At 39.1% G+C, this 14,210-nt stretch overlaps 1 protein-coding gene across 3 annotated transcripts; it reads left to right on the plus strand.

Moving 5' to 3' along the window:
- The first annotated feature begins 1,338 nt into the window (after positions 1 to 1,338).
- LOC107103643 (fibroleukin-like) lies at positions 1,339 to 11,043 on the plus strand. 3 transcript variants are annotated; one of them, XM_015403434.1, is made up of 4 exons: positions 1,339 to 3,183; positions 6,442 to 6,627; positions 9,531 to 9,622; positions 9,673 to 11,043. In XM_015403434.1, exons 1-4 carry the CDS (start codon positions 1,359 to 1,361, stop codon positions 10,285 to 10,287), a joined length of 2,718 nt encoding a protein of 905 aa, XP_015258920.1. In that variant the 5' UTR covers positions 1,339 to 1,358; the 3' UTR covers positions 10,288 to 11,043. The 3 variants fall into 3 exon arrangements, with proteins under 3 accessions (XP_015258920.1, XP_015258926.1, XP_015258911.1); XM_015403440.1 differs by having other exon boundaries at positions 1,339 to 1,716; XM_015403425.1 differs by having other exon boundaries at positions 1,339 to 6,627; positions 9,673 to 11,042.
- Positions 11,044 to 14,210: the final 3,167 nt, after the last annotated feature.

The following is a 14,210-nucleotide window of genomic DNA, read 5'->3' on the forward strand; positions in this document are numbered from 1 at the left end:
AGACCACATGGAACATGAGGGAATATCCATGATTGCTAAACTACCAAAATGAATCCAGCAGTGCATCAACCCCTTATCAAAGAGGACAAAAGCATACCTATCAAATTGACATCGCATTTTAAGAGGTAAACATAAGAATAGTCTGCTCAAGGACAACTTGCCATAACTGATGGTATTAACAGTTCTGAAAGAGTGTCCAGGAATCAGCTTAAAACCTTTTGCTCAATCCAGTTTGGGTTTTGCAGCAGGACAATCATTCAATGCACATCAGCGAATCCATCATGGAGCAGTCAAAATTAAAAAGTTCAGAGTTTGTTTCATCAAACCAATGAGTTAAATCTTATTTTAAGGTGTTTTTTGATCTTTAGCTGAATGACCGTTTCATGGTTGCTTGTTTCCACTCTCTTTTTATGCAGCTCCTCCGCTGAACACCTGCATGTGTGCTCTCTTATACTTATTTATGCTCAAGCCTGGAGAAGGATCCTAAGAGAATTCCCACCCAAGCGCTCAGCTCTACGGAGCAATCTGGCTCACCTTTGAGCCATCTAGTCCTGAGACTAGCAAGACTCAAATAATTTAGCATCTATCTAACTATGCGTGTGAAGGTTCTCAGTCATCAAGGTCATAGTCATTCCAAAAAAAATAAAATTAAACCATCCACTGGACTCTAAGTTTCTAAGTTTGAAGACGTTTAGCTTCCCATCCAGGAAGCTTTTTCAATTCAAAAATTTCAATTTTTAAACTTTAAAAGCTTCCTGGATGGGAAGCATAACGTCTTCAAACTTGGAAACAGAGTCGAGTGGATTGTTTTAATTTTCATTTTTGGAATCTATCTAAATAGTTTAACACAACAGAGTCCACCGGAAACAACAAATATTTATAAAATGCTTTTAAATTGTCAAACAAATAATTTACCATTTTTTGATGACAATTTGTCTCATTTCTGTAAATAAAGCTCAAAAGCCACATGTGGTTAAATTAAAATAATTCTGCCACGAAGATTTGGATGAAATATTTCCACAGTGGTGAAAAAAACAGGTTTAAAGGGTAATTACTTTCATTTTAATAAAAAGGGAATAGGAAAAAAAGCAAAACATCTAACTATTTTTATGGGCCAAATAGTTTTTCATAGCAAGGCATCATCCACTATCTCCCAGACCCAATCTGTTGAGACCTACATGCCCCACCTGTTTCTGTGTCTTACTGATTCTCCTCAGCGCCATCAGCCTCTCTCTCCTCTACTCCCTCTCTCACCCCCTCCTCTTACTGTCACTCTGCTTCACAAACAGAGTTGGGTGTTTTTTTTTTTTTTTACACCCTTTCCCTGCCCTATCTTCACTCTTTCTTCACAAGACACAATGAGATTAACAGTACTCTGTGTGTGTGGGACCCTCGTGGCCTTTTTAAGTCTCTCTCGAACCAGAGCGGAGGAAGGGATTCCCCTGGAAGACAGAGGATTTGGACCCTGCCTTGCGACTTTCAGACCGGTAGGAGCGTGCAAACCTGGGGAGCACGACAGCACATGCCCTTACCACATCAGTTTGCCTCCTCTTGATGTTCATTTGCCTCTACATTTTTTGGGGCTGGAGAACATCATGCAGGACCTCCAGAACCTAAAGGACAGTGTCGATGAACTTAGGGAGATGTGTGCAGACTGTACAGGGGGTCGAGCTGGGAGAAACTGTGGGAAGCAAAGTGAAAGAGAGCTGAAAGGAGGTAAGAACATGCATGAGGACAAGACGCTTGAAGAGAATGACGGAGATTTTAAACATGAGTGTGGAAAAGATAGTGGTAATGTGGAAATGATGGAGGCAGATAACAACATGGGAACAAATCTGAAAGACAGAAACAAATGGGAAATAGGAGAATCTGCAAAAGAAAATGAAAGACAAAAACCTGTGGCAGAGGGTGCAAGAGAAGAGGACACATTAGAGGGATTAAAGACACCAACTTCTGGTGGAAACTTGCAAACTGTTAATGTGACAGAAGAAAAGGTTGTTGAGACAAATCCAGAAGAAAGTGTGACGAAATATCAAGATATATTTGAGAAAAAAAGAGAAAAAACAACAGAAGAAAGTGACCCTCTCATGTGGGAAGATAAGATGAAGAAGCTGGATGAAAATACCAAAGCTGAAGCCTTTGATAAAATAAAGATGTCTAAGAACCACACGGTGAATACAAATAAGAAGCTGCAGAGGGAAATGGAAAAGGATATAAAAGTGGACCCAAATAAAAAGAAACCAAAGCAGATGGAGAGGACTGGGCTCACAGAAAAAGGCAAAGAGAATAAAAGAGAGAGCGTGCAGAGAGACGGCATTAAAGATACACCGTCTATTAAGACAACTGAAAAGACAGACCTTTTTTCGATCAGCCCTACTCCGCTTACAACAGGATTAACTTCAGTGCCGGACCCGAGCGACACTAAAAGCTTTACATCATTTGTTCCATCACCTTCTCTGATCAGCCCCACTTTAAGCTCCATCACAGATGTGATGACAGATGTCATTCGAAATCCAAAAGATGGTTATGGTCTAAGGGGAAGCAAGGAGCCCCAAGCGGCTGGTGTTTCAGAGGCCAGCCGCCAAGTTAAGGTAAGGTTACCCACAACAACAGCAACAATATCCACAGTGGGTGGCCAGAAGCAGCAGATAACCAATGATGTGGCAGGTTTAACCATGAAAACGCCACATTCTTATCAGATCTTATTCATAACAACCTCACCCAAAATTACAGATCGCTTTGATGGAGAACCGAAAAGGAACGTCAGCTCAAAAACCAAGACTGGTCTGAAAGTGTCACCAGTCAGAGCAACAAATCCCAGTGAAATGCATAAATCTGGAATTAAACCTGAAGCAGGGAACAGACTAAAGAATGCCAAGAATGACTCTAAACAAAACCAAGGTCCTTCAACCAGAGGAAAAACTAACCCTAACCCAAAGCAGAAGCCTCACAAACCCAAAGATACAAAATCCAAACCTGGAAAAGACTCAAAACAAACACAAAGTAAAAAACCTGGTCAAAGAAACACACCTCAGATTTCAAAAGCTGAGGGAAATAAAAAACAACATATGATGTATGAGCAGGAATATGAAGTTACTAATGTAAAATCAAAGCAGAATTCCTCAACCTCTGTCAAGACAACTGCAGCCCAAAGACCTCAAACTGTAAATTCAACACATTCAGGTAAATATACATTAATCAACAGCAATTTTCATAAAACTTCAAAGACTGATCAAAATTTAAAGGCCGAAAAAGAATCAATTCAACTATTCATTAACAAAACATCAGACCAAGAGTCAGTTAAAAAGCTGGATAGTGACGAAAAAATCAACAACGGTTTTGAATCTATCCAAAATCATAATTATGTGCCAAATCCAACTACTACTACCAATCATCTGATGAATAAATCCATTACAAAGATCCCAACAATTGATCCCAGACCTGAAGGCATCACAGAATTTGAAACAACACCAAATCCAAACCAAAAAACTTTAAACAATTCAATTGGTAAGAATGAAGAACATATTGCACAAGAACTGAAAAAAAGTCCAGATTCAACATCTGGACAAAACACAACCACCCATCAATCTCATACAGCTCTTGGTAATATGAATGATTTCAGCCAGGAAAAACTTGAACCTTCCCAAAATTTTAAAATAGACACAGCAACCCAATTAATTGAGTCAGTGGACAAGTCTGAAGAAAGTTCCTCCCAGAACACCAAATCTAACCCAGAATTAAAACCTGGAAAGACATCTGAACCGGATCATGCAAGTGTAACTCGCCTTAAAACCAAACCAGAATCAACAACTGAAACTTTTCCTGTATCTAACAAAAGACAAACATCTAAAGAAAAAACAAAACAAGCTATATTAATTGAGCCGGTGATCACACCAGGTGGAAATCACTCACATAGTCCTAAATCAGAGTTAGATATAACACCTCAAAGGTCGGTTGCAACAGATGAAGCTGCTGAGACCCATCACCTGAAGAACAATTCCAGTCAGCCAATTACAAAAACTAAACATAAACCTAAACCTTTCAGCCCTAAATCCTCAAAAAGCAAACTAACAGATTTACCAAAACAAAACCGAAAACATTCCGTCCATTTGGAAAATAAGCCTGAAGTAAACCCCAGGAGGAATTCTAAAAATCATCCCAGTTTAACACAGAAAATTATATCTGATAGAGCTAATGCAACACTAGATTATGAGAATAAAACTAGCCAGGAAGACCACCGGCCTAAACTCAAACCTGAAGCTAACGACTTTAATCCTGAGATAGCAGACACATCTGATAAAAATTCCTTGCAGAAGGTTAAATCAAATCCACATCTAACACCTGGACAGACATCTGGTTTAGATCAAGCAACAAAAAATCCTGATCAGAAGAGAAAATCCAATGAGGATAATCTTAAAGATAAACACAGGCCAAAAAATATCCAAGAGTTTAAGCCTAACAAAACTGAAACAGCGACACTAAAATCAACACAGAAACCTTTGCCAGAATCAGCAAAGCAGTCTGAAGATCTGCAGGAAACTACACTGTATGCAGACTTAAAACCTGGATCAACACTGGCACTGAATCAGACAACTACTACCCTTGATCAGATGAATACACATCACAAACAAACTTCTCGAGATTCCAACTTAAACAAAAGTCAAACAGAAACACAAAAGCCTTCAAATGAGTCATGGGGCAGGTTTGAAGAACGAGTCCTTCAGGAACCCACATCTAACCAACATTTATTACCTGGACGAACAACTGCTACAACTTATCAACTGAATAAATCTGATCAGGACCACCTAAACACTAAACACATTTCAGAAAATAAACTCAATTTTATGTCCAACAAGAATATAACAGCAACACTAGAACCCCCAAAAAAACATTTACCTGAATCAGCGGACAAGTCTGAAGATAATTCTTTGAAGGAGACCGAACTGTATTTAGTTTCATCACATGAGAAAACATCTACATCAGATCAGGCAACAACAAATTCGGATCAAATACAAAAGAATAAAAGTGAATACATTAAAACACCAACTTCTAGAGAGTTTAAAGTCACCCAAATTGAAAAAACACCTTATAAAACGTCAACGGAGTCATTGGACAAGCCTGAAGAAACATCTTTGCAGGGGCCTACGCTTAATCCAGGTTTAACATCTGGACATACATTCACATCGGACTTCGCTACTGCAGCCACTAATCAGATGAAGAAATCAATCAACAGTCAAATTGAAACTGCAGTTTCTCATGAGTCTAAATTCAACAAAAGTAAAACAGGAACGCTAAAACTATTGGCTGAGCAACGGGAGAATTCTGAAGAAGCATCCATTCAGGAACAAATGCCCAAACCAGGTTTAACACCAGGAGAAACATCCTTACCAAGTCTAGATATTGTAACAACAAATCAGAAAAATGAATCCACCCATTACCATCATAAAGCTAATCGCAATAACTCTAAGTCTAGTGAAATTGAAACAGCAATGCCAGAAACCAACCAAAACCCTTTATCTGAGTCAAAGGAAAAAGAACAAGAGGGTAAAAGCAATACAGATACAACATCTGCACCTATTCAAGATAAAAAACAACTGGATCATAGGTTGGAACCTAGCCACAATGCTCCTAACTTTAGTAATACTCCACAACCTGGTCAAGAGCCAAACCTAAACCAGAAAAATAACAAAGTACAACAAACCGATCAAAGACTGCAAACATCCAGGCCTTATCTAAAACAAATATCTGCAGGTGAGCGAGTTCTTAAAACAGAGTACAATAAAACATCTAAACTACAGCCTCCTTTTCGACACATGCCTTCAATGAGAACCTCTGTCAGACCAGGGGTTAAACCTATCCAACGGTCAAAACAAGCAGGGAGACTGCAGCCAAGTCCACAAACCAAAACAGATCCACCTCGGATCAGCTGGGCTCCTTCAGACAATACCCTACGCTCTCGTACTGACATGCCACCTACATCTAACCTCGTAAAACAGATTCCTGAAATGAGTCATACCCCGGGGGAAACAGAGTTCAGCACCAGTGTGAAAAGCACCATAACTCTGAGTCCAAAGCCCTCTAACAGCTTGGAAACTGGATACTCCCCTGCCCCTCGCACACACCCCAAAGACGTCATATTGAGCCAAAACACAAGGATTACGTCTGATCTGAGGCCACAAACAGCCGGAGCACAATCATCTGTCCCAATGACAACAAGACCAAACAAAATCAACCATGGGATCCTCCCAAATGTTATCACTAGTCTGGGCCCAGAAGCTATACAGCCTAGCATAGCTCCCAAGTCTAAGCCTAAGACACTTCATGAGGAGGAAAGTCCTCCCGCAAACCCAGTTCCTTCCCCCATTTTGGAAACTACCCCCACAAACAGCCCCGACTACTCCGCAACCACCTCCACCTCTGACCCTCAGCTTCCACCTGCAGAGCCTTCGAGTCCCAGTCCACGAGAGCTACGTGTGAAAATCAACCAGGTGGCTGCATTTGTCAACAACAGCCTAATTCCTAAAGTAGGACAAGAAGGGCTTCCCAAGGAGCGGCCTGAGGGATCTGATGGAGACAGGGGGACTAAAAGGACTGATGGTAAATTGTCAACATCCACAGCATTTAAAGGTTAGAAATCGCTTTTATCATTTCTGCATGCTTTACAATAATTATCACGAAGAAGCCTCTTGAAATGTAGCCACTAATGTTTATCTGTTTTTATGGAAGCGAACTGAAAGGGACGCTTTTATCTAAGAAAGACTCATTAAACCGAAATAAAAAGGAACTCTTGAGCAACTCAATTGTAAAAACAGGGTATCAGTCTTCTGTATACATCAAAGTTTGTTTCCAAAAACAAAACCCAGATAAAAGGATTGGAGTATAATGACCACACATCATATTCTTATGATCTTTACATAAATAATCAGAATATAGGCTATGTGTGGTCAAATGAGATTATATTAGTGCTATAAATCATAAGGAGGAATCTGCATGTCTGTGCACAATATGTAGCTTGGCATGACTGTCACAGTGATATTAAAACCACAATAATGCAAGGACCAACAGCTTTAAAACAGCCTTCAGGAAGCTGGGGTAAGCCATGCTGATGCAATCCTCTGTGTTAATGATTAGCTTTAATTCACTAATGGAGCTCAAATTGCTGTATATATATACATTTTCAATATGCTTTTACATCCTCAATATAAAGCTAAAGGGGGAGTTAAACAAATAAAGTTTAAACTAAATCATAATTAGCTTTTGTCTTAATTACCCAAAGAACAACCAATATTTTTGTACAAAATAATATTTTGGTAAATGTTCTATTTTGGAAATGTATTAATCCTACAACTTTCTGCAATTACAAAAGATTTTACAAGGGGGTTCTCCAAAGTCTTCAAAGATTTTAATAAATCTTGTACTGTAAGCCTAAAGAGGATCAAACGTGACAAAACAGAGAAAACATAATTTCAAAAAGTAAAATAATATTATAAAAAATGTGGTTTTAAACAAGTTCCTACCAATAAATTAACTGAAACAATTAATTATTCATTTATTTATTTAGGTGGTTAGTTAGTTAAGTAGTAGGTAATGCATAGTTAATAATCTATAATTGTATGTTAAGGTATATGTTATAACAACGTGTTGCATCTTTCTGGAATTTATCTAGATGGAATTTGAGAAATATAGAAAAACATGGACAATAAAATAATAAAAAGGCGAATACCAAAAATAAATACTAAAATAAAAACAAGGACAGAACAATCCACTTAGCAAAAAAAAAAAAAAAAAAAAAAAGAAAAGAAAAAGGAAAAAAAAAGAAGAAAAGGATTAGAAAACAATGAAACAGTTTCTATAGGTTTGTCTTTGAAAGCAGAAAGTGTCCTTTTTGGTACGTTTTCTTGAAAGTCTTTAAGAAACTGGATGAAAATGCAATACTTTTATTGTGACTGCCAATTTCAATAGAGTTAAATATGTGGCTCAACATAGTTACTATGTCAACAAATTATACATACAGTATAAAGGTTAATTGCTGGTATAAGCATTTGTTAATCTAAAAAATATGCCAGGAATTACAAACATAATTTTTGTTTTATTAACACCAGAATTTCCTTTAATGTGAATTTAAAAAAAGCAAAATGAAAAAAAAACAAAAACAACTCTCAAGAGCAGTGTAAATAAATATATATATATATATATATATATATATATATATATATATATATATATATATATATATATATATATATAAAATACGCTTATAATAAGTGCATTACCCATAAACTATTTGGATTCTATGTTAAATAAACAAACCAATAAATACATAAATAATTATCAGGTCTTGGGTAGAAACAGTTTTTTTGGTCAGTTTATTCAAAACTTCATTGCCCTTAAACACCTCCCTGAAGGCAGGAGTTTGAAGAGGTGATGGCTGGGGTGGTAGGGGTCCCTGGTGATGCTGTGGGCTCCAAGGAGGCACTGGAACATTCATCATTTATAATACGTAATACAACAATGGTGCACAAATAAATGTTTTGTATTCTGTCAGAGGAGTTCTAAAAGTTAGAAGCACAGTCTGGAGAGTGTCTTTTGACAGAACAGTCATCAAAACCTTCATGAAGAGAATCCTGCTGCCTTTGGAGGTCCAAACTTGCCTAAATCACGAATAAATAAGAAATAAAGAAACACCAGCATACTTTTAGTATTATTTATTTATCTTAGTTTATAATAGAGGCTAAATGCTTCGTTGTTGTATGTGACAAAGTCTTTGTGTCTATTATGCAAATACTTCCGCAGAGCTTTGTGTTTTATTCAGTGGTGTCAAAAGTACACATTTGTTACTTAAATAGAAGTATAGATACTGCAGTTTAAAAACACTCTGGTAAAAGTTGAAGTATCAACTTGACCTCTTTACTCAAGTAAAAGTGAAAAAGTATGTGCTCCAAAATCTACTTAAAGTATAAAAGTACAAAGTAACCTTTTAAAAAAGCAGCCAGATGCCAATATATAAACTGAAAGCTAAATTTTTCGACTATTTCGAATAATTCTTTGAGATAGGGTCATGAGGGAGGTCTTGTTGGTCTGCATCTCCCAATTCGCTCTCGCCTGTGTCCGACCTTTCAGACATTTCAACATCTTCTCTGAATCCAACATTGTAGCATGGCATAGACAATTCACGTTTACAGTTTGAAGAACAAAAGCTTGCTTCTGATGATTTCCTTTAGCTAACCAATGAGTGTTTGCGTTATATGACTCATCCAATTACACTAGTTTTCACAAGATGTGGATGGCGCTAATGATCTGTATTGGATGGCTGATTTGAAAATGTAAGGAATAAAAAGTACAGATACTTGTGTGAAAAAGTAATGAGTAGAAGTCAGAAGTAGGAAGAAAAATAAGCAATGGAGTAAAGTATAGATACCTAAAAAGTGTACTTGAGTATATGAACAAAGTATTTGTACTTTGTTACTTGACACCTCTGGTTTTATTTAATCAGCTAAATGTAAATATCTTCTGAAATTTGGTTCCCACAGCAATAAGAGACTGCTCCGACCACATGCTTAGAGGAAGGAGCAGGAGCGGTGTTTACATGGTGACCCCTGACCTCCGCAGCAGCAGCTTTCAGGTGTACTGTGATATGGAGCTGGATGGTGGAGGATGGACCCTCCTGCTCAGGTGTACTGTGATATGGAGCTGGATGGTGGAGGATGGACCCTCCTGCAGCGTCGCCAGGACGGCAGGGTGAGTTTCAACCGCACCTGGGTGGAGTACCGGGCCGGCTTCGGGGTGCTGGACGGAGGGGACTTCTGGCTGGGGAACAACAAGATACACCCACTGACGCGGGACAGGGACATGGAACTGCGGGTGGAGCTGGAAGATTTCCAAGGAGTGACTGGGCATGCGCAGTACGAGTATTTCCGGGTTGCCAGTGAGCGGCTGCGCTACAGGCTGACGGTGGGCGGGTACTCAGGTACCGCAGGTGATGCTCTGCGCTTCAGTAAAACCTACGACCACAACAACAGGGCGTTCACCACTCCTGACAGGGACAACGACCGGTACCCCTCTGGGAACTGCGGGGCCTACTACAGCTCCGGCTGGTGGTTTGATGCCTGCATGGCTGCAAACCTGAATGGCAGATATTATACTGCTGGGAGATATAAGGGGGTTCGGGATGGTATTTTCTGGGGGACATGGCACAATATATCGTCAGAGTACTACCCAACCAATGAGAGACAGTCTTTTAAGTCTGTGAGGATGATGATCCGACCAAAGAGCTTTGGGTCACATTAACAGAGCAAACATAAAATGCTCCAGTCAAGTTTTCTTTCATTTCAACCCATTTTATTATCAACTCAGTGCTGCCACCTTGTGGCCATAAATACATTACAGAAATTGTGCATGTGCTTTAATTCCCAGTCTTTAGAACCCCTTACAAATAATTTCTTGCGTTCCAGCAATTGTAATGCCCACATATGGGCATAGGCTGGTAAACTAGGAGATAATAGAATATTCTAAAACAATATCAGAGTTAAACTGACTTATTTTTCCAACAATAATCTCAGACATGCTCTAGTTACACTTATTCAAAACAGAATAATGAGATTATTACAACTACTACCAAAAATTAAAAGCAGAAAGTATAAAATAGCCTAGATTGCTTGCTCATGCTGATTTAAAAGTTGTTTTCAAGAAAGCATGCTGGTTTTGATGAATCAGCTTACAGTGACATTGGACAATTTCAAGTTCCTGAATATGTGGGAACCGGTCCCAACTCCTCCTTCTTACGATGTTACTTTCCTTGTGCACTAAGTAATTCCTAGAGGAATTGAAGTTGTTAAAGATGAGTAGGACCCCATGAAAAGTATTTGCATTATGAATGAAATGTCATTAAAGTTCATGTTTGTATAGAGCTGAGCATCTCAATACATATGGCAATATATTTGATTTCAAAGATCAGCCTATTGGTTGACTTGTATCATTCATCATTCATTTGAAAATATATTTTGTTAATGATGCAGTTTATGACAGGCTATGTTTTTTAGCTATCTGAAGTGTGAATATGATGTGTTTGAGTCATTCTCTTTGTGTTTGTTTGTATTTTTTCTGGGATGTTTTGTAAGTTCCTTCAATTAAAATGAACAAAATAATTTTCTACCAAACATGGAATCCATTTTTTTTTCTTCTTTAACCGAGTATAGTTTTAAACTGTTATATCCAGAAGTAATTTAGACCATCTATGACTGCACTAGATTTAGTAGTGAAAGTGATGTGATCTGCATTGCGCTTCACTGGCTAAATCCTAAGTCCTCAAATAATGGTTCCTAGCTTCTATCCTGTGATCTTTTGTGGAGTCAACAGTAAGAACTCTATCCAAGGTAAGAAAGGAGCTTCAGCCTGTTTTGGCGAATCCAAACAAGGCCCAAGGTTCGCACACGTTTGCATGTGTCTAACACATGTAATAAAAAAATTATTTTTGTCAATCTCTGTGAGGTTGTTTAATGGAGAGCAATTCTACTTAACACTAAAGTTACAACTGGGTCCAGTGGCTTACTCAGACTTTGATCATTACATTATTTAATCTAACCAAAATAGCTTTAACCAACTAGATTGGTTGTTTTTCCAACCAATCTATTCTTAGAATATATCCAAACTCTATCCAGCTGACAGCAACTCTCCTACAAACTCCCACATCTTGACTGAGTAGTGAGGCTGTTTAAATGCCTGGCAAAATGTGCCCCTTAATTATGTATATTGTATGAAATCGTGTTATATCACACTGGTCCTATAGTCACTCTATTACAGATGGAGTCATGTAAAGTAAGTCATTTTGCCCTGGGATTATTAAAATATTTCTCGTTGATGGGATAGGTGTTGTGGATGAAACGGTGCCCAGCTTGAAACAGCTCCTGTGTTTCGCTGAATGTGTGCATTGATGACTGAGATACATCTTCTGCCTCCATTTATCTGTTTACTACAGTGTGTTGAATTAATGTTAATGTGGATTTAAAGACATTTCAATTAGTGGAAAAGATTGCAGAAGGGAATATAAATAAAAGTTTAATCAACTAAAACTTTTGCGACCCCCATGCCGTACCTCCATGGAGCCCCTAGGGGTCACGGAAATACTCTGGACTTCATAGCCACTCTCAGCCCGCATAGGAAGAGGGTGACTGTGGCTGACCAATTAAAGCAGATTCTCCTCTCTAACTAGAATCTGTTAGTTCAATCTCTAAAGTTCTGCTCTCTCTGCTTTTTCTCATAGTAGCTTCGCCTCATCTGTTTCTGTTTTGCTGTGACACCATCCTGGAGAGAAATATCAGCTGTGCTGCTGCCATCAACACCCTTGTTTATAGATGCTGGAGATCCTGTTTTCCATTGTGTTCCTGTTTCTCTGACTGTGACTGGCTGGATGTGCTCTCTTCATCCTCTGACATGGGAGCTGGTTTGGAGCTCATCTGCCTGGCTGTGTGTTTCCTGGATGGGGCCGCCTTTTACAGCTGCTTTTTGTGTCTCTGCTTCTGTCTCCTTGAACCCCAGTCGGCCTCGGCAGATGGCCGCTCACACTGAGCCTGGTTCTGCTGGAGGTTTCTTCCTGTTAAAGGGGAGTTTTTCCTCTCCACTGTTGCTACAAGCATGCTTAGTGTAAGGGATTGCATTTGAGCCAATGAGTCGATGCAATCAACTGGTTTTCCTTAGATAGAAAACTTTGTATCAATTTGACTATATGATCTGGTGAACTGTAAAGGGCCTTGAGATGACATGTGTTGTGAATTGGCACTATATGAATAAACTGAACTAAATTGAATTAACTCAACACTTCTTTCTCAGCATATGTTTACCTGGAAGTTAACAGAAGTTGAAATAAAAATATTTTTAAAGAGACACAGTCCTTTGTAAAAGAAAGAGTAAAATTTGCAAAATGTACAGGATGTGTTAAGCTTTGTGCCATATAATCTATCCACCTCTGGCAAACAGCATCATGAAGAGCAAAGGCACTTGATCTTTTTGGACATTTCATTGGCCTAAAGGCAACAAGAATTAGATGGGGATAATTAATTATAATTAATTTTAATAAGAGGGGATAATTAAAAAATATCTAAATGATTGAAAAAAGACAGTTCTATTTAGCAGATCGAAGAGCTTGTTGGTGACGTCGAACAGCAGTTGAGGAGCATTTGGATCCATCTTTGAATTACATTGGGTGTAAAAGACGTGTGTAAAGAGGTCAGTGGGTGCAGGTCAACCCAGAACCCACTGCAGAGGGTACATATGATTGGTAAACCTGAAATCCACCCACTTCACTTAAAAACCAACCTGAAAACATCTCAAACAGCATTTTTCATCATGCTTATACCAAGCGGGGTTGCGAGGGATGCTGGTGCCTATCTCCAGCTCTCTACTGGCGAGAGGCGGGGTACACCCTGGACAGGTCGCCAGTTCATCTCAGGACAACACAGACAGACAGGACAAACAACCATTCACACACACACTCACACCTAAGGAAAATAACTTGTTCCCCCCATGCCTCCCCCCCATGGAATTCTAGGGGAGGCTTTAACATGTAAATGAAAATGCTGTGAGCTATACAAATGCAAATTAGGGTAGCAGGGGGAGTTTTACCCCAAGTTGTGTATGTAAAAAAATACACAAAATAGTTTATGTAACAATGACCTCGTATGTGATTGGAGGAGCCTGATGAGCCTTTGACTCCTCGTCCAATCACGTGTGAGCTTTTGGGCACTACTAGTACTCGCGAGACCAGCATATAAGCAGACATGTTTGTGTTACTATACTCAGAAGAACTTCATCTCCAGTTCCTGTGTTTGGATTTTGCTGGTACGTGATCAATGGCTGCACGACGTCTCCCGTTCAACTTGCCTTCAACTCCTCTTGGACGCGATCCACAACTTTCAGCCAGTCCGCAGACTGACGAGAAGAAACTGCTGATTGCTATCAGTGGACTGTCTCGTCAGCTTGCTCAACATACTGCCAACATGAATGAGCGGCTCACTCAACTGGACAATTCGGTACACTCCAGGTTGCTGTCCATAGAGGACAAGATGGCGGCTCTGCAGTCGAACAACTGTGCGGGAGAGACGAACTCGAGGAAGAGAAGACGGGTGCACAACCCCAAGCTAGAGGTAAATATATGTTTGATTACTGCTAGCTAAGCTAAAAGCAGCCTAGCTTGCTAAGCTAAAAGCAGCCTAGCT

The sequence above is a fragment of the Cyprinodon variegatus genome, unplaced genomic scaffold, assembly GCF_000732505.1.
Source record: "Cyprinodon variegatus isolate N-32 unplaced genomic scaffold, C_variegatus-1.0 Scaffold35, whole genome shotgun sequence".
Taxonomy (NCBI): domain Eukaryota; kingdom Metazoa; phylum Chordata; class Actinopteri; order Cyprinodontiformes; family Cyprinodontidae; genus Cyprinodon; species Cyprinodon variegatus.

Bases quoted from the DNA above. Each gene is read 5' to 3' on its own strand.
- LOC107103643 (XM_015403425.1), top strand. From the start codon at position 1,359: ATGAGATTAACAGTACTCTGTGTGTGTGGGACCCTCGTGGCCTTTTTA. The intron at 6,628-9,530 runs GTTAGAAATCGC...TGGTTCCCACAG, and splicing joins AACATCCACAGCATTTAAAG to CAATAAGAGACTGCTCCGAC. The intron at 9,623-9,672 runs GTGTACTGTGAT...CCTCCTGCTCAG, and splicing joins TCCGCAGCAGCAGCTTTCAG to GTGTACTGTGATATGGAGCT.